This window comes from Manis pentadactyla, chromosome 9 (genome assembly GCF_030020395.1).
Source record: "Manis pentadactyla isolate mManPen7 chromosome 9, mManPen7.hap1, whole genome shotgun sequence".
NCBI lineage: Eukaryota > Metazoa > Chordata > Mammalia > Pholidota > Manidae > Manis > Manis pentadactyla.
In genome coordinates this window covers 68,153,520-68,175,637 of record NC_080027.1, presented here as the reverse complement: position 1 = coordinate 68,175,637, position 22,118 = coordinate 68,153,520, and the positions used below count along the sequence as shown (strand labels likewise).

Here is a 22,118-nt window from a genome sequence, read left to right as displayed (position 1 = left end):
CGTTTTCCTTTGCTATGCCACATGTATAACAATATTTACTTGTTTTATTATTGCCTCTTCCACTGCCTCAGAATGCTGTTAGGGTAACACTGTATCTTTATTTTTATATACCTGGTGCTCATCACATAGGGACAGCCCTAATAGGTGCTTAATAGAGAGTGAAGGGGCTTGGCCCAAAGTGGAGACCAGAGCAGAGGTTGGAAAAATGATAAAACAAAAACAAAAACTAGGTTTCCTGATGCTGCAACCAGCACTGTGCATGCCATTGTTTAGTTTTGGGTAAAGCTAGGAAATTGGACCTCTGGCCATAGGATGAATGATTTTTCCCTGTGGGAGAAATGTGAGAAAGTAAAGTCCATATATGCTGTTATTTATAGAATGCTAACATGGGTGTTAGAGTTTAATTCACGCATGGTAAAATTCATACTTTTTAATATACAGTTCTAAGAGTTTTGACACACATACACAATTGTGTGACCACCATCAAAATCAAGATACAGAGCATTTTCATCATGCCAAAGTTCTTGTGCCTTGTGTAGTCGAACTTACTCTTATCCCATTGGCCCAGCTGTTGGCCACACTGATCCATGTCCTTTCTCTAAAGGTTTGCCTTTTCCACTGTGCCAGGTAGATGGAATACAATATTCAGCCTTTTGAGTCAGGTTTTGTCTGACCCTTCTCTATCCATTCACCATTTGAAGGATACTCAGTTTTTTTTCCAGTTTTTGGCAACTATAATATTTATACATAGCATTGCTTGCTCATATGATCATAAGCCAATGCTTAATTTTTATGAAACTGCCATACTGTTTCCCAGATGCTTAATTTTTATAAAACTGCCATACTGTTTCCCAGAATGGTTATAGCATTTTGCATTCCCGTCAGCCATATATGAGAGCTCCTATTGTTCCACATCCTCATCAGCACTTGGTGTTGTCAGCTATTATTTTTTACATTTTAGCCCTTCTAATAGTTACATGATATCTCACTGGATTTACTTTGCATTTCCCTAATGACTGATATTGAGCATCTTTTTATGTGCTTTCTGCCATTTGTATAATCCTCTTTAGTGATATGCCTATTCAGATATTTTTGCCCATTTTAAAAGCAGTGTTTTTTTTTTCAGTGAGTTTTGAGAGTTCTTTCTATATTAGATACAGTTACTTTATCTGATAAGTGTTTTGCAAATATTTTTTTCTAGTCTGTTTCAGGTCTTTTCATTTTCTTATCAATGGCAACACAGCTTTGAAAGTCTTCAATGGAAAAATTCTGAAAGGCCCTAAAATGGAGGTTTTAATCCATGAGAGTAGATGATCATAAAACAAATTAGACATTCTTCTCTATATCTCCTTTTGTGGAAAGTTTTTATTTTTTAAGATTTGATGCAGGCATTTTTTCCTAACCTTCCTGTATTAGGAAGATTACATACTAGGATGTTCAAGTACTTTAAGTACATGATGACTTTACAAGGTGGTAATTTTTTTCTGCAGTAATTAACATTTATTTTAAAGTGTATATGGTGGTTGTAGCAGCTATCCTCTTAAATGACTGTAAGGCTGCAGAGAAGCAATTTGATTCTATCTACTGGGAAGCACTGAGCCTTGGTGCTTAAGACACCAGGGAAAGTGTTGGATAACAAAGAGCCCATTTATCCTGCTGTCTAAAACTGTAATAGAAATGTTGCACACAGCTTTAGAAGGATGCCTGTTGTGACATCTAGTTGGATTCTAGCAGTGCTAAGTTTGGAAAACTATCTCTGGAGCAAAATCTGACTAAAATGGCATACATGGTGTTGTGGTCCCATTTCTGCAATGTCAAGAGCATTATCTTCACATATACATAGCTGTTCTTACTGCTTTCAAGGTACATTTTTTAAAAGGTTAAATTTAATTAGGTATTGCAACATATCTTAAATAGTAATAGTAAGTTAAGAATAACATGGACTGGTGCATTTCAATAGAAGAATAAATTAAAGAAGAGTGAACTTATCTTTTGACATAAAAGCCATTTCAGCATAGTGCTTTGCACATATGTGGGTAATGGGTACTTTGTGTTTGTTAAATGAGTGACAGGATATCTCCTCTCTAGTAAAGGAAAATTTTTAACCTCTTTTCCTTTTAGCATGGTGGCTTCCACTAGCAAAGATGTACCCGTACCATGCATGATGTATGTATCCATGATGTGTGGCCAACAATAACATTGAGATATATTAGACTTTCATATTTGCACTTTCATTCAAAGATACTTCTGGAGAAGATTTTTTTTCATTTTGCAAATGAAGAAAGTTAGGTGTCAAGAGATAAGCATGTTCTGAACTGTATAATTTCATATTTGTAAAAATACATACCGTACGTGGAAAAAGAATCTGCCACCAGCACCAGTGAAATGTGACTGGTTCTTTCTGGCTACTGATGTTGTGAGTGGTTTTCTCTGTATTTAAATTTAAAACAATAGTAAACCTAGGTTCTTTTTTTATTATAAAAAGGTGGGAAGAAAAAGACAGTATTTTCCCACAGATACGTAATTGTGTCAGAAAAGAAGTTGAACTCTCCACAAGCTTTGACTAGAATTTTGCTGTTGTATGTATGTCTGCACTGCTTGTGGACGAGAGAGACCATGTCTTCAAATTTATTTCACCATAGAGGCATTTTTCAGATTTAATTTTAGTTTTCTGTTTTTTTTTCCTACTATTGACATTTGTCATTTGGAGAGTGGCTTGACATTTTCGGCTGATTACAGACGACCCTAGAAAAGTCAGTGGGATAGTATTTCTAAATCATCAGCATGTGTCGAGTTTAAAAACATCACCACCTTTTTCTTTTCTTTTTTGCACTGTTTAAAGAATTTTTGTCACCATTTTCTAGAGAACCTTGTATTCTCCAGAACCTACATGTAGTTTAGTGACTTTCTAAACTGGTGGGTAATAGTTGTGATATGATCAACAATGTGACAGCAGTATAGTTTTATCTATAAATAGGAGGTCTTACTCAAATTTAGATAACACAGGAGCAATCACAGTGTATTGAAAATTAAACAATGCTGTGGCAGAAGGCCTGGACCTGGCCAGCATGCAGTGGCATCGTCCACAGTGGTACATGCTTGGCCATCAGCAAACAGGTTAGGCTTGCTTAGGGAGCATTTTACAGGGCTTTTAAAAGGTACTTTGTTGAAACATGATGTTCCTCTTTACTCTGTAGATGCTTTAGCATTAGTGAATTTTATGAGGGGAGAAAAGATGAGAGTTTAACCACTGGGGAGATTTAACAGTTTCAATTAAACAATTACACCCTTTAAATTTTAATTCTGAAATCGGTGAGTGCTGATTGGGCATTCGGCTTTATTTTTCTAGTGAGATGATTTGCTTTTTATTTCTGATCTTTGTGGTAAAAATTTGGAAGTATTGTATGGAGTCGGTAAAATATGCAGACGTATGCTCTGTTCTGGCTTAAGAGACTTAACTATAAAGAAGTCTGTTACAGAACAAGTTTGCATGGAAAATACACATTCAAGTGTACTCCCCATCCCTTCAAGTGTACTCCATGCCCCCCCACCGCTGATTAAAAGTTCTAGGGTCTACCCTTTGCTTATCACTAAACTGCTGACCAGTCATCCTGATCTTTTTGAAAATGGTTCTTGTCTTCTTGCTATTCTAAACATTTCCTATAAAAATGTAATTTCTTTCTATTTTTTAAAGAGAGTGCTTGCCTCTTCCAGCAGCTGGGCCTCAACAGTTTTCTTTTAAAAAGTATTTCATCTCAAAGGACTCTTCTAGCTTAAAATCTTTGACTCTATTGTTGCGGAGTTTAGAGTCTAGCTTTGTAGTTGGCATGACTCCAGGTTCTAGGTCTTCGGCACCACTCAGTGTTTTTCTTGTGTAAAAGTGGTTTCTTTCTGGGAAAAAAGGCCAGCGGAAGTGGCGTGATGCTTGCCCTGCTATCCCTCGGTCCATCGGATTCAGATCTTCCAGGAGCAGCAAGAGACACGGCTGATAATGAGATAATACCTATTTCTTATTTAGCTTCTTATATGTGACTTGACGTTTTCTGATCTTCACAGCAATCTACAAGGTTTAATTTTTACTGCCTCCGTTTTTCCAAAGGATGAAGCTGGGCTCAGAAAAGAGGAACAGCTTGCCCAGGGTCACATAGCTAGTAGTAGTTAGCTAGTAGCAGTGAATCCATCAGTAGGCCTTGGTTTATATTGCTGCCAAATCTGTGACTTCTAGCTGTGCCAGGGTAGCTCCAAGGAAGACCATCACCTCTCCTGAAATTGCTTCAGAGGCATTTGTGAGTTGGTAGTGCTCTGACCTTGTATGATTTTTTTGTTTTTTATGTTGTGTTTATTTTCTTTGTAAAGGGCCTAGGATGGCAAATCACTGGGTTAGTTTCAGATGTTACTGTAAGATTGTGTTGTGCATGTGAATGTCAAGCTACTGGTCTGGAGGTATATCTTCTAGCTGAAATTTTTCTAAACAACTTTCTTTTATTTATGTATTTTAATAATGTATATGCTTATGAGCCTAATATATTCATAATTATTGGCATAGGGTTTTCATTTATAAATTGGTACAGTTAACTCATCACCCCCAGAATCCTTTCCAGCCTAAAGCTGTCTTGGCTGGTGTTGGTGACGTTAGGTCTGGAATCTACTCTTAAGGCTGTTTGTAGGTTGTTTATCACCATTAGCCCTTATTACTTTAAATGAGTACCCACCCACCTTATAATCTGTAACCACATATTTCCAGAGCTTCCCTGGAGATAACATCTTGTTATCCCTCCTCCCTATTTTTTCTTCCTTATTCACAAATGTTTCATAATTGAAGCCCAGAAACTATGAGGGGCAAAACTTATAAAGATAGAACTCTAAATGTGTGAAATTCAGAACAATTTGGAAATAAGTGTTGTTCCTGAATCTGAAGCTTTGAAACAAAACCTCACCATGTATTTAAAACATATTAATTTGTAAATATGGAGTCCCACTAATTGCATTTCTAGTTCATGGCAAAGCTACCTGTTAAGTCTTGTCACTCTGAGAGAAAAGAATTGAGAGAATTATATAGGTGTATGTGTTTTAAAAATCAGAATGCAGAGAATAGTGTGGTGTAAATTCTATAAGGATATGTCGTTTTCTGGTGAGGTAACTAACTGTGATACTCACCTCAATTCAGGGTGTGCCAAACTTAGAGGAAGCTGCATGGAGTGACTTCTTTTGTAAAGTAATAAATTACGGTTGTCTTTCTTTCTCCTTTTATTGGAATAACTAAAGAGCACCGAAATTGTGTGATATTTTATAGAATAACTGCTTACCCAACATACTATTTTGCTTTTCAATGGGATTAAAAGCTTCGTTGTACTCGTAATGATTCTATTGGTTAAGGCAAATGGATTTCCAGTGACTCAGTAGTTTGATAATGGCTACCTAATAATAGTCTTTAAATCTTGTATTTTGGTAAGATTTTCAGAAACATGCCTTTTCTGTAAACTGAAATTCATGTATTTTCATCAGGGAGGATGGAGCCCTCCATGAAAACTACAAAAAAAGGGTGAATCTTAGAAGTATATAGTGTCAGACAGGGAAGCCCCACCAAGGAGTTCCCTCGCCTTAGAGATGAGCCAACTGTGGCTTACACGCTGGCTATGTGGCAGTGCCAGGAGTTGAGCCTGCTTCTTCTGACCCCTATTTTTGTGCTGTTTCTCCAGTATCTTGCTTGTGTGTTTATGAACAACAAAGTATGCCCCCGTCCCCTGTCCCAGGGTTGATAGCTGACTGACGTAGTATCAGGGCCTGTGTTTAAAAATAATAATTCCTTGAGAAGTATATTAATTTGTTTTTCTTATGTTACCTTTAATAGAATTTGAGTTGTTTGCAATGATAGAAAGTTTTGGAGTGCATGTGAGCCTCTCTGGTCATAGGCTTCATCTCAAGAGACATTTCATGTTCTAAGAAATGTATATGAATTTTAGTTCCTCAGTTTCTAAAACTATAGTTCTTTTAAAAACTTTTCTAGCAGAAGCGCTCTTCTTGAGAGTCACCGATGATTGTGTCGAGGTCTTGGGGACCGTGTCCCTCCCGCTGTTAACCTTGGGAGGACTGAGGGTTTGATTTGTATCTTTCCTGTCACTGGAGAGAAGGAACAGGATCCCACTGACCCTTAGGGAAACTCAGTTTGCAGTTGAGAACACACACTCTGGAGATCACATTTCTCATCATGCTACTTGTTGGGTGGCCTTGGGGTGGTCGTGTATCTTGGTCTGTGTCAGTTTTCCCACCTGTAAAGGGAGATTGTATGTGCAGTCTTCGTTATCAGTATTCTCTATTTTGGCAGCTGCCACTGCTGTTCCTATTTTTGCTTCTGCTGTTACTGTTATTCCCAAGCCAAAAGTTTTCCCAACCCGCTTTGGAAAGGGTTGTAAGGAGGGATGCAAATTCTGTTTCTAAATTTTAGTGAGAGGAAAAGATTGGGAGAAGGGAGTCACCTACCTTGGTACTGAAGGTGTGACCTCCTTTAAAAGAAAATTAATGTAAAAAACACCATGTTGTATTGTTAGCTGATTTCCCTTCTGCTTCCTTATGCCAATGTGCCTAATCTAGTGATGGGAAGGCCACAAGTGTGGATTTTCATGATGGTTTGTAGAAAGGAGAGACCTGAGAACACAGGCCCTCACACCTTGACAGGAGACAAGAGGCAGAGAAACCTGAGGGAGGCAGCTGGCCCAGTGCATGCTGGGACTTTCTCGTGGAGGCCGCCTTAACCTGTCTTTCACCGGGTCCATGTTAAGTGGAGTGTGGAAGGAGAAAGCCAGTTCAAAAGGCAGCTGCCAGGGAAGAAGGAAATGGTTAATAAAGTATTTTTTTAGCTGTTTGAACTAGTTAATTGTTGAGTTATATCATCGAGTGAGTTCTCTCATTCTGCAGCCTCTGTAAGGGAAAACTGGAAATGGACTGCATACCTGTCATGTATACACTTGTCTCTAGGCTGCATCTGCTCATAGGCTAAAAATGAAATCCACTTACAGCTATTACCTGAAGGATTTTTATAGGTTTTGCAGACAATATGACTGGAAAATGGCTGGGACCTGTTTTATTGTCCCTGACAGTGGCATAAGAAATCACCTTTGCCGGCAAATCTCTTTTATCAAGTTGTAGGGCATTCATTTGTTTATTTTTTATCAGGTACAGCACTTTGAATACTAGAGCTCAGGAAAATAATAAGGTGCTGACATTTTGTAAAGAAGAGCACTAGACAGTCAGACTGGCCCACTCATTGCAGGAAGTTTGAGACATTTGTTTTTAAGGATACTTAAAGGGAGAAAATCCAGGATCTGAGTATGTTTCTAAATTGTGGGACATCATTTATAATAAAAAAATTAACTTTTCTGTTTTCTGAGCATTGCATACTGAAGCTAAATTATATTTATCCCTTTATCTTTCTTCTATGCTCATTTTTCTTGCTTTACAAAATGTCAGCACCTTATTATTTTCCTGTTAAATTAAGTGCTTTAAAGTCTCATGTTACTTAGTTAAGAATCTCCTTAACTTTATGTTTTCCAGGGATATCAGTATGAACAACATTACTCAATTACCAGAAGATGCGTTTAAGAACTTCCCTTTTCTAGAGGAGTTGTAAGTATTACTTTGAGAAATGTTTTTTTTTTGTTTCTCCCCCTGCTCTCTTTCAAAGTACTTACGACAAGAGAGGGTCTAATGTGTCTTAGGGGATATTCAGATATCTTAATTTCAGTGGGGCTTTGTGTAGAGGAAATCATGTCTTTTCAGGGGAAACAAATATGATTTTTTAAGCAGTGCAATTGCTAAAATTATTTTTGAAAGCCAGAACTAAAAATGCTATTTCTATTAGGATTGTTTTTGCTGCAATTACTATGACCATGAATGTTACAGTAGCACAAGCTAATTACAGTGTTACCCCAAGATGCCAAGGCTGCTGTGTAACCACCATTGTTGCCAAAGGAGTTACTGTATGGGTAACACAACCATAAAAAATGATACAAGATATTTTAGGGTCACGATGAATGAGACAATATCGTCCTCAGTGGGCAGAAAACTGGGTGTAGGTCACACCTGGGTGACCTTTGGGGATGGGGTGAAGGCAAGAAGGCAAGGAACATGGTCCTACTCTTTTTTTTTTTCTTTTGTAGATAATTATTTTTTATTGAAGGGTAGTTGACACACAGTATTACATTACATTAGTTTCAGGTGTACAACATAGTGATTCAACATTTATATACATGACAATTCTAGGTACCAGCTATCACCATACCAAGCTGTTACAATATCTTGACTATATTCATTATATCCCGGTTACTTATTATTTTACCATTGGAAATGTGTACTTTTTTTTTTTGTTAGTTTCTTTGTTTGTTTGTTTGTGAGGGCATCTCTCATATTTACTGATCAAATGGTTGTTAACAACAATAAAATTCTGTATAGGGGAGTCAATGCTCAATGCACAATCATTAATCCACCCCAAGCCTAATTTTCGTCAGTCTCCAATCTTCTGAGGCATAACAAACAAGTTCTTACATGGAGAACAAATTCTTACGTAGTGAATAAGTTCTTACATGGTGAACAGTACAAGGGCAGCCATCACAGAAACCTTCGGTTTTGCTCATGCATTATCAACTATAAACAGTCAGTTCAAATATGAATACTCATTTGATTTTTATACTTGATTTATATGTGGATACCACATTTCTCTATTATTATTATTTTTAATAAAATGCTGAAGTGGTAGGTAGATACAAGATAAAGGTAGAAAACATAGTTTAGTGTTGTAAGAGAGCAAATGTAGATGATCAGGTGTGTGCCTGTAGACTATGTGTTAATCCAAGCTAGACGAGGGCAATAAAACATCCACGTATGCAGAAGATTTCTCTCAGAACGGGGGGGGTGAGGTTATAAGCCTCACCTCTGTTGATCCCCAATTTCTCACCAGATGACCCCCTTGCGACTGTGCCTGTCTTAGGTTGTTCCTCCCTTGAGGAATCTTACCCGTCTCTGGCTAACCAGTCATCTTCCGGGGCCATACAGGGAAATGTAAAGTTGGTAAGTGAGAGAGAAGCCTTATTGTTTGAAATGGTTAGCTTTTTATTTCTTTGCATATTTATGCCCTGTAGCTTCTATGCCCAGCATTTGTCTTGAGGTATCTTTACCACTTGGAAGAATTATGATACTTGGTAAATTGGATATGAGGCACGAATTCTATTTAAGGGTTGTAATTAGGAAGGAAGAAGAAAAGCTATAGAAGTAGCAGGCGGCAGAAAACATGGGAAGATTGATTATTTCTTTGACATTTCTTCTTGTAGAGTAACTTCAGCATGTATAGGTTTTAAGCTACTACTTAAATTGCGCACACACATTAACATAATAGGAGTATAGTTACATAACCAAAGCATATCTGTAATAACCAGCCATCTCCAGTGAAACCAAGAAAACCAGTTAGGCACCTTAGACATTTGTGAAAACTTATCTATGATATGGTGGATATTGTCCAACTGAACTTGAACAGTCTGAGAGAAATCAGACAAATTAAAACAACCTATTCCTGGGGAATGTTCACATCCCTTATGTTCTTGTAACAGTAAATAGTCTGTAGTTGTAAGATTTTGGAGTGCTACAATTTGCACTTCTCCTAATTCTTGATTGAATTCCAACAGTATAGATCCAGTCAAATTTGTTGTTTTACTGTATGCACAGGCCAGCTTAGATATCTCCTTCCTCATTCCCATGGCAAGTCCAGGAACTGGTGGGATGAGTGCATCTACAGCTGTAGCAGCGCGTGGATCTTGTTGGGGTTTTTTTGATGATCATCTTCTGGCATGAGTCTTCCAGAGAGTGCTGATGTTGGAAGTTCTTTTTCATATCGTATCTTAGTTCATTTTCCGGTAGCCCAATAAGGCTTTGATCCTCTGTATAAACACAAACAGACCCTTTGCCTACACTTTTATATGCCCTTTATACCCTTGTGTAGAACTCATTGGAGGTCACCACACAGGAACTGCTTTTTTTTGTTGTTGTTGTTATCATTAATCTACACTTACATGACGAATATTATGTTTACTAGGCTCTCCCCTATACCAGGTCCCCCCTATAAACCCCTTTACAGTCACTGTCCATCAGCATAGCAAAATGTTGTAGAATCACTACTTGCCTTCTCTGTGTTGTACAGCCCTCCCTTTTCTCCTATCCCCCCATGCATGCTAATCTTAATACCCCCCTTCTTCTCCCGCCCCTTATCCCTCCCTACCCACCCATCCTCCCCAGTTTCTTTGCCTTTGGTACCTGTTAGTCCATTCTTGAGTTCTGTGATTCTGCTGCTGTTTTGTTCCTTCAGTTTTTCCTTTGTTCTTATATTCCACAGATAAGTGAAATCATTTCGTATTTCTCTTTCTCCGCTTGGCTTGTTTCACTGAGCATAATACCTTCCAGCTCCATCCATGTTGCTGCAAATGGTTGGATTTGCCCTTTTCTTATGGCTGAGTAGTATTCCATTGTGTATATGTACCACATCTTCTTTATCCATTCATCTACCGATGGACATTTAGGTTGTTTCCAATTCTTGGCTATTGTAAATAGTGCTGCGATAAATATAGGGGTGCACTGATCTTTCTCATACTTGATTGCTGCATTCTTAGGGTAAATTCTTGGAGTGCAATTCCTGGGTCAAATGGTAGGTCTGTTTTGAGCATTTTGATGTACCTCCATACTGCTTTCCACAATGGTTGAACTAACTTACATTCCCACCAGCAGTGTAGGAGGGTTCCCCTTTCTCCACAGCCTCGCCAACATTTGTTCTTGTTTGTCTTTTGGATGGCAGCCATCCTTACTGGTGTGAGGTGATACCTCATTGTAGTTTTAATTTGCATTTCTCTGATAATTAGCGATGTGGAGCATCTTTTCATGTGTCTGTTGGACATCTGTATTTCTTTTTTGGAGAACTGTCTGTTCAGTTCCTCTGCCTATTTTTTAATTGGGTTATTTGTTTTTTGTTTGTTGAGGCGTGTGAGCTCTTTATATATTCTGGACGTCAAGCCTTTATCGGATGTGTCATTTTCAAATATATTCTCCCATACTGTAGGGATCCTTCTTGTTCTATTGATGGTGTCTTTTGCTGTACAGAAGCTTTTCAGCTTAATATAGTCCCACTTACTCATTTTTGCTGTTGTTTTCCTTGCCCAGGGAGATATGTTCACGAAGAGATCACTCATGTTTATGTCTAAGAGGTTTTTGCCTATGTTTTCTTCCAAGAGTTTAATGGTTTCATGGCTTACATTCAGGTCTTTGATCCATTTTGAGTTTACTTTTGTATATGGGGTTAGACAATGGTCCAGTTTCATTCTCCTACATGTAGCTGTCCAGTTTTGCCAGCACCACCTGTTGAAGAGACTGTCATTTCGCAATTGTATGTCCATGGCTCCTTTATCAAATATTAATTGACCATATATGTCTGGGTTAATGTCTGGATTGTCTAGTCTGTTCCATTGGTCTGTGGCTCTGCTCTTGTGCCAGTACCAAATTGTCTTGATTACTATGGCTTTATAGTAAAGCTTGAAATTGGGGAGTGAGATCCCCCTACTTTATTCTTCTTTCTCAGGATTGCTTTGGCTATTCGGGGTCTTTGGTGTTTCCATATGAATTTTTGAATTATTTGTTCCAGTTCATTGAAGAATGTTGCGGGTAATTTGATAGGGATTGCATCAAATCTGTATATTGCTTTGGGCAGGATGGCCATTTTGACGATATTAATTCTTGCTCGCCACGAGCATGGGATGAGTTTCCATCTGTTAGTGTCCCCTTTAATTTCTCTTAAGAGTGACTTGTAGTTTTCACAGTATAAGTCTTTCACTTCTTTGGTTAGGTTTGTTCCTAGGTATTTAATTTTTTTTTGATGCAATTGTGAATGGAGTTGTTTTCCTGATTTCTCTTTCTGTTGGTTCATTGTTAGTGTATAGGAAAGCCACAGATTTCTGTGTGTTGATGTTGTATCCTGCAACTTTGCTGTATTCCGATATCAGTTCTAGTAGTTTTGAGGTGGAGTCTTTAGGGTTTTTTATGTATAGTATCATGCCATCTGCAAATAGTGACAGTTTAACTTCTTCTTTACCAATCTGGATTCCTTGTATTTCTTTGTTTTGTCTGATTGCCGTGGCTAGGACCTCCAGTACTATGTTAAATAACAGTGGAGAGAGTGGGCATCCCTGTCTAGTTCCCAATCTCAGAGGAAATGCTTTCAGCTTCTCGCTGTTCAATATAATGTTGGCTGTGGGTTTTTCATAGACGGCCTTTATTATGTTGAGGTACTTTCCCTCTATTCCATTTCCTGAGAGTTTTTATCATGAATGGATGTTGAATTTTGTCACATGCTTTTTCAGAATCTATAGAGATGATCATGTGGTTTTTGTCTTTCTTTTTGTTGATGTGGTGGATGATGTTGATGGACTTTTGAATGTTGTACCATCCTTGCATCCCTGGGATGAATCCCACTTGGTCATGGTGTATGATCCTTTTGATGTATTTTTGAAATCGGTTTGCTAATATTTTGTTGAGTATTTTTGCATCTACGTTCATCAGGGACATTGGTCTGTAGCTTTTTTTTTTGGTGGTGTCTTTGCCTGGTTTTGGTATTAGGTTGATGTTAGCTTCATAGAATGAGTTTGGGAGTATCCCCTCCTCCTCTATTTTTTGGAAAACTCTAAGGAGAATGGGTATTATGTCTTCCCTGTATGTCTGATAAAATTCCGAGGTAAATCCATCTGGCCCGGGGGTTTTGTTCTTTGGTAGTTTTTTGATTACCGCTTCAATTTCGTTGCTGGTAATTGGTCTGTTTAGATTTTCTGTTTCTTTCTGTGTCAGTCTTGGAAGGTTGTATTTTTCTAGGAAGTTGTCCATTTCTCCTTGGTTTCCCAGCTTGTTAGCATATAGGTTTTCATAGTATTCTCTAATAATTCTTTGTATTTCTGTGGGGTCCGTCATGATTTTTCCTTTCTCGTTTCTGATACTGTTGATTTGTGTTGACTCTCTTTTCTTCTTAATAAGTCTGGCCAGAGGCTTATCTATTTTGTTTATTTTCTCGAAGAACCAGCTCTTGGTTTCATTGATTTTTGCTATTGTTTTATTCTTCTCAATTTTACTTATTTCTTCTCTGATCTTTATTATATCCCTCCTTCTGGTGACCTTAGGCCTCATCTGTTCTTCTTTTTCCAATTTCGATAATTGTGACATTAGACCATTCATTTGGGATTGTTCTTCCTTTTTAAAATATGCTTGGATTGCTATATACTTTCCTCTTAAGTCTGCTTTTGCTGTGTCCCACAGAAGTTGGGGCTTAGTGTTGTTGTTGTCATTTGTTTCCATATATTGCTGGATCTCCATTTTGATTTGGTCATTGATCCATTGATTATTTAGGAGCATGTTGTTAAGCCTCCATGTGTTTGTGAGCCTCTTTGCTTCCTTTGTACAGTTTATCTCTAGTTTTATGCCTTTGTGGTCTGAAAAGTTGGTTGGTTGGATTTCAATCTTTTGGAATTTTCTGAGGTTCTTTTTGTGGCCTAGTATGTGGTCTATTCTGGAGAATGTTCCATGTGCTCTTGAGAAGAATGTATATCCTGTTGCTTTTGGATGTAGAGTTCTATAGATGTCTATTAGGTCCATCTATTCTAGTGTGTTGTTCAGTGCCTCTGTGTCCTTACTTATTTTCTGCCCGGTGGATCTATCCTTTGGGGTGAGTGGTGTGTTGAATTCTCCTAGAATGAATGCATTGCAGTCTATTTCCCCCTTTTGTTCTGTTAGTATTTGTTTCACATATGCTGGTGCTCCTTTGTTGGGTGCATATATATTTAGAATGGTTATATCCTCTTGTTGGACTGAGCCCTTGATCATTATGTAGTGTCCTTCTTTATCTCTTGTTACTTTCTTTGTTTTGAAGTCTATTTTGTCTGATATTAGTACCGCAACCCCTGCTTTCTTCTCGCTGTTGTTTGCCTGAAATATGTTTTTCCATCCCTTCACTTTTAGTCTGTACATATCTTTGGGTTTGACGTGAGTTTCTTCTAAGCGGCATATAGATGGGTCTTGCTTTTTTATCCATTCTATTACTCTATGTCGTTTGATTGGTGCATTCAACCCAATAACATTTAGGGTGACTATTGAAAGATATGTACTTATTGCCATTGCAGGCTTTAAATTTGTGGTTACCAAAGGTTCAAGGTTAGCCTCTTTAGTATCTTACTGCCTAACTTAGCTCGCTTATTGAACTGTTATATACACTGTCTGGAGATTCTTTTCTTCTTTCCCTTCTTATTCCTCCTCCTCGATTCTTCATATGTTGGGTGTTTTGTGCTGTGCTCTTTCTAAGAGTGCTCCCATCTAGAGCAGTCCCTGTAAGATGTTCTGTGGAGGTGGTTTGTGGGAAGCAAATTCCCTCAGCTTTTGTTTGTCTGAGAATTGTTTAATCCCACCATCATATTTGAATGATAGTCGTGCTGGATACAGTATCCTTGGTTCAAGGCCCTTCTGTTTCATTGTATTAAATATATCATGCCATTCTCTTCTGGCCTGTAGGGTTTCTGTTGAGAATTCTGATGTTAACCTGATGGGTTTTCCTTTATAGGTGACCTTTTTCTCTCTAGCTGCCTTTAAACTCTTTCCTTGGCCTTGATCTTTGCCATTTTAATTATTATGTGTCTTGGTGTTGTCCTCCTTGGATCCTTTCTGTTGGGGGTTCTGTGTATTTCTGTGGTCTGTTCAATTATATCCTCCCCCAGTTTGGGGAAGTTTTCAGCAATTATTTCTTCCAAGATATCTTCCATCCCTTTTCCTTTCTCTTCTTCTTCTGGTACTCCTATAATATGGATATTGTTCTTTTTGGATTGGTCACGCAGTTGTCTTAACATTGTTTCATTCCTGTAGATCCTTTTGTCTCTCTCTATGTCAGCTTCTATGCATTCCTGTTCTCTGGTTTCAATTCCATCAATGGCCTCTTGCATTCTATCCATTCTGCTTATAAACCCTTCCAGAGTTTGTTTCATTTCTGTAATCTCCTTTCTGGCATCTGTGATCTCCCTCCGGACTTCATCCCATTTCTCTTGCGTATTTCTCTGCATGTCTGTCAGCATGTTTATGATTTTTATTTTGAATTCTTTTTCAGGAAGACTGGTTAGGTCTGTCTCCTTCTCTGGTGTTGTCTCTGTGATCTTTGTCTGCCTGTAGCTTTGCCTTTTCATGGTGATAGGAATAGTTTGCAGAGCTGGGACGAGTGATGGCTGGAAGAACTTCCTTTCTTGTTGGTTTGTGGCCCTCCTTTCCTGGGAGAATAGCGACCTCTAGTGGCTTGTGCTGCGCAGCTGCGCGCAGACAGGGTTTCTGCTTCCTACCCGGCTGCTATGGAGTTAATCTCCGCTGTTGCTGTGGGCGTGGCCTGGCTCGGGCAGCTACTCCAAAGTGGTGGAGTCGCGTTGGAGGGGGAGCGGCCTGGAGGGTATTTATTTCCGTAAGGGGCCTCCCTGCTCCCTGCAGCCCAGGGGTTAGCGTGCCCAGAGATCCCCGGATTCCCTACCTCTGGATTAAGTGTCCCACCCTGCCTCTTTAAGACTTCCAAAAAGCACCTGCCAAAACAAAACAACGACCACAAAAAAAAAATGGTGGTCGCTCGTTTTTCTTTATTCTCCGGCGCCAGCCTCAGGCCTCTGCTCACCGGTCTTGCTGCCCTGGTTCCATAGTATTGCGGTCCCTATCCCTTTAAGACTTCCAAAAAGCGCTCGCCAAAACAAAACGGAAAAAAAAAAAAAAAAAAATGGTCGCTTTCTTTTCTGGTGTCCTCTGGCGCCAGGCCGCCAGTGCCCGCTCACTGTTCTTCCTGCCCTGTTTCCCTAGTATTGGGGTCCCTATCCCTTTAAGACTTCCAAAAAGCGCTCCCCAAAACAAAACAGCAAAAAAAAAGAAAAAAAAATTTGGTTGCTTGCTTTTCTTATGTCCTCCAGCGCTTGGCCTCTGGTGCCCACTCATTGTTCTTGCTGCCCTGTTTTCCTAGTATCCAGGGCCCTGCACTCTGGCCCGGATGGCGGGGGCTGGGTGTTCGGCAGTCCTGGGCTCCGTCTCCCTCCCGCTCTGCCTGCTCTTCTCCCGCCGGGAGCTGGGGGGAGGGGCGCTCGGCTCCCGCGGGGCCGGGGCTTGTATCTTACCCCCTTCGCGAGGCGCTGTGTTCTCTCAGGTGCGGATGTGGTCTAGATATTGCCCTGTGTCCTCTGGTCTTTATTCTAGGAAGGGTTGTCTTTGTTATATTTTCATAGATATATGTGGTTTTGGGAGGAGATTTCTGCTGCTCTACTCACGCTGCCATCTTCCACCCATCTCCTGTCCTACTCTTTTAAAAGCCTTTAGCTTTATAAACATTTCTGAAGTCGTCACTTGCCGTCTCACATTTCCAATTCAACAGTTTCCATGGTGGAAAAATCCTTTCCATCTCTTTTAACCTCTGTTTTGTTTTGCTCTCCACACTTTTTTGAAGTTCATGATCACAATAGGCACTCATTGATTTTAAAGGAATTGGGAACTATATACTAAGAATCCAGGTGAAAAAAAAATCATACTTGAATAAAGTTAAATGTAGGCTTTTAACAGCTAAACTGATGGATTATGTAATATGTATAGGTAAGAAGGTGACAGTCTGATACTAAGAACAATCAAAGAGATTGAGTCCTGAAGGAATCTAAATTCATATTATAGATGGTACCCTGCAGCCCAGTTGAATACTAGATCCAAGTCAGGGTATGTCTCCTATTTGAGCTTAGCTCCTCCTCTGACATGGGGAACAGGAATAAAATATAAGCCATGCAGGTTACGCTCCCTGCTTCTGACAAAAATATCAAAATAGCAGTTACGGATTTAAAAAGTTGAGGAGAAATCTTTCTTCCCACACTACTTAGTTGAGCACAATGTTCCCACAGCAAAAATTGAACAGAGATTATTTGCCACTTCTAAGCTTGTGAACTGGGTCAAGTTACTTAACCTCCCTCTGCTCAGTTTCTTTGTTTATAAGGTACAGATAAAAACAGTCCTCCCTGGTAGTGTTCTGGTGGAGACAGAATGAATTCATAGACGTTAAATGCTCAGGACAGTGCATGAAACAGAGTGAGTGTTATGTAAATGCTACCTAGTATTTATTTTACATTTTAAAAGTGGAGAAGAAAAAAAAAACCAGTGGAATATATAATGCCAAATATTATCTTCAGGTGAAAGGATTCAGTATATGTTTTATTTTATTTTTGCCTGTTTTTTCCCTACAGTGAATATTATTTTATAATTAGTTACTCATTTTTTATTGAAATATAATTGACAACATAGTTTCAAAACAATAACACAATGATTTACTGTTGTATATACTGGAAATGATCACCACAGTAAGTCTGGTTAACCTCCCTCACCATAGTTACACAGTTTTTTTTCTTGTGATGAGAACTTTTAAGATGCCTTCTCTTAGCAACTTTCAGAAATACAATATAATATTATTAATTACAGTCATCATGCTATACAGTGCCCCCATGACATATTTATTTTATTACTGGAAATTTGTACCTTTGACCCTCTTTACTCATTTTGCCCACCCCCAAACCCTAGTTACTCATTTTTAATTAAAAGTTTTAAATGAATTAGAAAGGAATGAACTATGTATTTGATGCCTTCATCCCATCAATCAAGCTTCAAGACACTTTACCTATTCCCTTTATTATTTCACATCTAGTTCTAGACTTTAGGATTAGTCTCCCTTTGCAGAAGAAGTCATATGAAAGGACATTAACAACTGGCTCTCCCACCTTCGTGTGACCTCTGTGGGATGTGTGATGTACCCAGTAGGCACTGAGATGCTCTCTTTGCTCTGTGGGGCGATCGTGTGCAGACCATCTTTGTTGATGCCTGGGATTGCTGGGTCCACACATAGGACCTGGATGTGCAGTCACACCTGGTTGATCTCTCCTTCATGAAGTTTGCATCTTAGATTTCTTAAAATCTCAGCTGACCAAGCATTTGTTAAGCTCATGAATTTTGTCAACTGAGATTTTTTAATTAGAACCAAAACTGAATTAAACAGCTAGTTCTTTGTAGCCCGGTCATATTCTGTCCCTGTTCTGTTGTGCCAGTGATGGAGTCTGTCAAGTCAAGTCAGCACACCTTCTCCAAATAGTGTATGGGATTTCAAAGATGATTTCAGCTATAGGAGAGCAGATGGTTAATTTTAAAGAATACTTCAGAATAGTCTTTAATACTCTGGGAATACTTCAGGAATTCAAGGAAATTTTTTTTCCATGTTAATATAAGCATGGTAAAAAGCCCATGTTTGTTCTTTATAAAACGTAGTTGATTTTGACATTCCAAAATGATGCTGCCATGACTATCGTAATATTTCATAAACAGCATAACCATTTGTCCTAACATCTGGAAGTCATTTGAGAGTGATTGTGAAGCTGAAATGCCCTGAGTAGAAATGAATGATTTACTGAGAGGGTTTTTTTCCATGGTACTTTAATGAGGTGTGCTTTGCAAGATGTGACCAGTTTGGCCAAATTTTATATAAGAATCCAGAATGCTTGGAGTATTGGGTGGAATGACCTCCCAACCATACATAAGTACTGCCTATAGATATTTACACACTCACTTATTCTTTCACATTGACTCCTGTTCTATGCCAGGTCCTGTGGTGGGTACCAGGGATATAGATACAAGTAAGTATAGTCTTTGTCCTTGGAGTTGACCATCCATCTATAGCTGTGCTGACCAATATCATAGCCACTAGCCATATACAGATGGCTGTTTATTTAATTTGAGATTTAAAATAATTTAAATTAAATGAAATTAAAAATCCAGTTCTTTGGTTGGACCAACTATCTTTTAAGTGCTCAATAGCCAGTGTGGCTAATGGCTATTATCTTGGATAGCACAGATTGAGAACATTTCTAATATTGCAGAAAGTCCAGTTGGACAAAATCAGTTTAGGGGAAGAGATGGAACTAACACTTGGTACAGTGTGATGAGGACTGTCAAAGAAATGTGTGTAGGGTCAGCGGAAACCTAAAGGAATATGTTTACTTGAGACTATAGCTTTTGGGAATGGCTTCCCAGACTTAGCTTCAGCAGAGGCTTGAAGGACATGTGGGAATTAGCCAGATGAGGATAGGTTGTAAGGGTGACCAGGAAGAACCTTACAGCAAAGGGGTAAGCATTTCAAAAATTAAAACATAGGAAGTTACTCTTACTGAAATACAGAGAAAGTTGGAATATTGAAAGATAGAGAAATGTCAGGAAATGAAGCTAGATCGTGAAGGGACTTCTTAAGCTGTGAAGTTTAGACTTTATCCTGAAGGAGTTGAATTGCATATGAGGGTGAGCAATAGGGAGGAGACTAGAATTTTTGCCCTGAATGATTGAAGTGATTCACCCCATCCCCACCCCAGGAATACAAAGGCGTTAAGTTTAGTACACACAGGGTCTAAGGTCTTAGGACTGTCTCTTTATTATTTTTGTACCTCAGTTTCATACATTTTAAAATGGGACTCCTCAGAGTAGTATAGTAAAGGGAAAATGGGATAGTTTATGTAAAAGTGCTTTGTTACCATAAAGTGCTAAGTCCAGTGGAGCAGGTCAGTTTCACTCATCTTTTATTTGGGGGTGAAGTCATTTTGCTTGGGGTTGGGAGTTGGAGTGGGCCAAAGAGGTTTCTATTATTCATGTGAAAGGAAAGCCAGAATTCTTGGAAAACTCATTCAGCATCTCCAGGATCTCTTGTGTCATGCAATGCTGCCATTGCTGTTTTCAGCTCTCCTGGAGACCTGCAGAGGGACCAGTACTCATTTGGGGAATGGCTGAAATGTGGAGTTGTGAAATTGATTTAATTAGAAACAGCAAAAGGAGTATCTAACTTCTTTACCATAGGCTACCACTGAAAAATCCATGGATGTTACCTTGAGCTCGGATGTTGCAACAGCATAGAAACCATTGCCAGCTTTGGCACTTGTACTGCTTATTGTTTAACGCAAACTATAAAACTAGGATAATTCCATTCCTTTCAAAGTGTACTTTGACTTTGGAAGACTTAACAATGATGAAGTCCAACTTAGATCTCTGAATACTAATTCAAGGTCACTCATTTTTTTTTTAAATCTGTAGACGAGTTAATTCTAAATAGAAGGATTACTTTATAAAATAGGGCTAGGAAATAATTTGAATAGTGAATTTCAAATCAAATGCAAACAGAGTGGGTCAAAACTAAATAGTTCTAGATAGTTTAATTTGGCCAATACTTCTGTGTAAAACATTGATATATGTCCATGTGTGTGTATATATGTAACATATTTACATATGCACACAGATATAAAATACAAAATTTCACTTACAAAATGTTGCAAGCATGAAGAATTTTTGCGCATACCATTCACTCAGATTCTCTAAATGTTAACATTCTTTTTCTCTCCACACACACACCATGAAATGTAAAAAATATGTACATTTTTAAACTGTTTGAGAGTAAGTTGTGGTTATAATGCCCCTTTACCTCTAAAACAGTTTATTCCAAAAATGCAAGGATAATGTGTTATCATCTGATCTATAATTCTTACTCAAATTTAACAGCTATTCTACTAATATTCTTTAAAGCAAAAGCAAAAAAAAAGTTCTGGTTCAGAATACAATCCAGAACCGCAAATTATATCTGGTTGCTGTTATCTTGATAATTTATTTGAAATTTCTACAACTACTTTTTTGTGGTCTCTACCTGAATTACTGCAGATTATTAAAAGTGGCCAAACCTGGAAAAGGGAGATTATTTTAGAATGCAGTAAAAAAAAAAAAAAAAAAAAAAAGGCAGCCAACATTAATTGAGTTTTTTATATGCTAAAAATGTAATACATACTACCTGATTGATTACTCACAAGGTCCCTACCCCTTTGAGGTAGATAGAATTTATTACCAATAATTTATAGGTGAGGACATGGAGGCTTTGGAGATGTGAAAATCTCACTATGGTCATATAGTAAATTGCAGAGCCAGGATTTGAATCCTGTTGATTTGATTCAAGTCTTTCCTCTTAATTTCTAAATGCCTCAAGAGGCACAGGATTGGAAGGCAGCTGAAGAGGCGATCTCTTCACTGTGATCTACAACTCTATCTCTATAAGTAATCATCAAATGTTGTTGGCTACCCAATATTCACCTCAGTATGTTCACTGGACACAAATTAACAAATTCTTCTAGAAGAAGGTTTTCTTGTCTAGCCATACCATTGTATAGATAAGAATGTTGAGCACCAGTAGTAGGTGAGTGACTTATCCAAAGTACCACGGGAGACTCGTAACCGAGCCAGCATTAGACCTGCATAATTGAGTGACATTTCCTCTATAACCAACCTATCAGCTTTTATCTCTCTGAGATGTATAAACAGTCTCAAGTAATCTTAACTAAGTTGTTTAGAGCTGTAGAAAGTAGCTATTATCTCTTATAATACTTAGAAGGAGTTTCCTTTGCTTTGAAACTAAAGCTTGACTTGCTTAACATTTACCCCTGGATGAGTCCTTCTCCCCTAAACTCTATCAACTGCAGTAACTTCCAGAAAAAACAAAAGAGTTACTTAGTCGTTCAGGTGATGTTTGACAGTTAAAAATGTGATATTTTTGGAGGAATTCTCTTGTTCCATTCCATAATGGTCTGGTGGGATGACTTGGTAGCAAAGAGCACTCACTGCCCTTACTGTTGAGAAGTACATGGTGAGCTCCCAGAGCAGTATTTCTTGTCTGGTTCATACCATTTCCTATGTGTCATTTGGGGGATCTCTCAAATTAAGGAGTAAGGGTGAAAAAAGAGAAATGGGAAGAGAGTTTGTACTCATTGGACCTCCCATGTATTAGATAGGTCCTCCTAGAACAAACATTGTTTTGTTTTAATTCATAAAACTCTGTGAGCTATATTTAATCCCATTTTGCTGATGAGAAGGCTGACATTTTCCTCAGAGAGGTTAAGTCTTTTGCCCCAAGTCACATAGCATGTTAATAATGGACCTGGTTTCAATCCCAGTCTCTACCCCTGTAGATGTGGAGAGGATGAAAGACTTACTGGCTA

General features: G+C 38.5%; 1 protein-coding gene across 2 annotated transcripts in view; it reads left to right on the top strand.

Moving 5' to 3' along the window:
- Nucleotides 1–22,118, top strand: part of LGR4 (leucine rich repeat containing G protein-coupled receptor 4) — a 108,861-nt gene that overhangs the window by 44,657 nt on the left and 42,086 nt on the right. For both annotated transcript variants that reach the window (XM_036879060.2, XM_057507523.1), the window contains exon 2: nt 7,552–7,623. In XM_036879060.2, the coding sequence (XP_036734955.2) occupies nt 7,552–7,623 (72 nt within the window). The remainder of the gene's footprint in view (nt 1–7,551; nt 7,624–22,118) is intronic.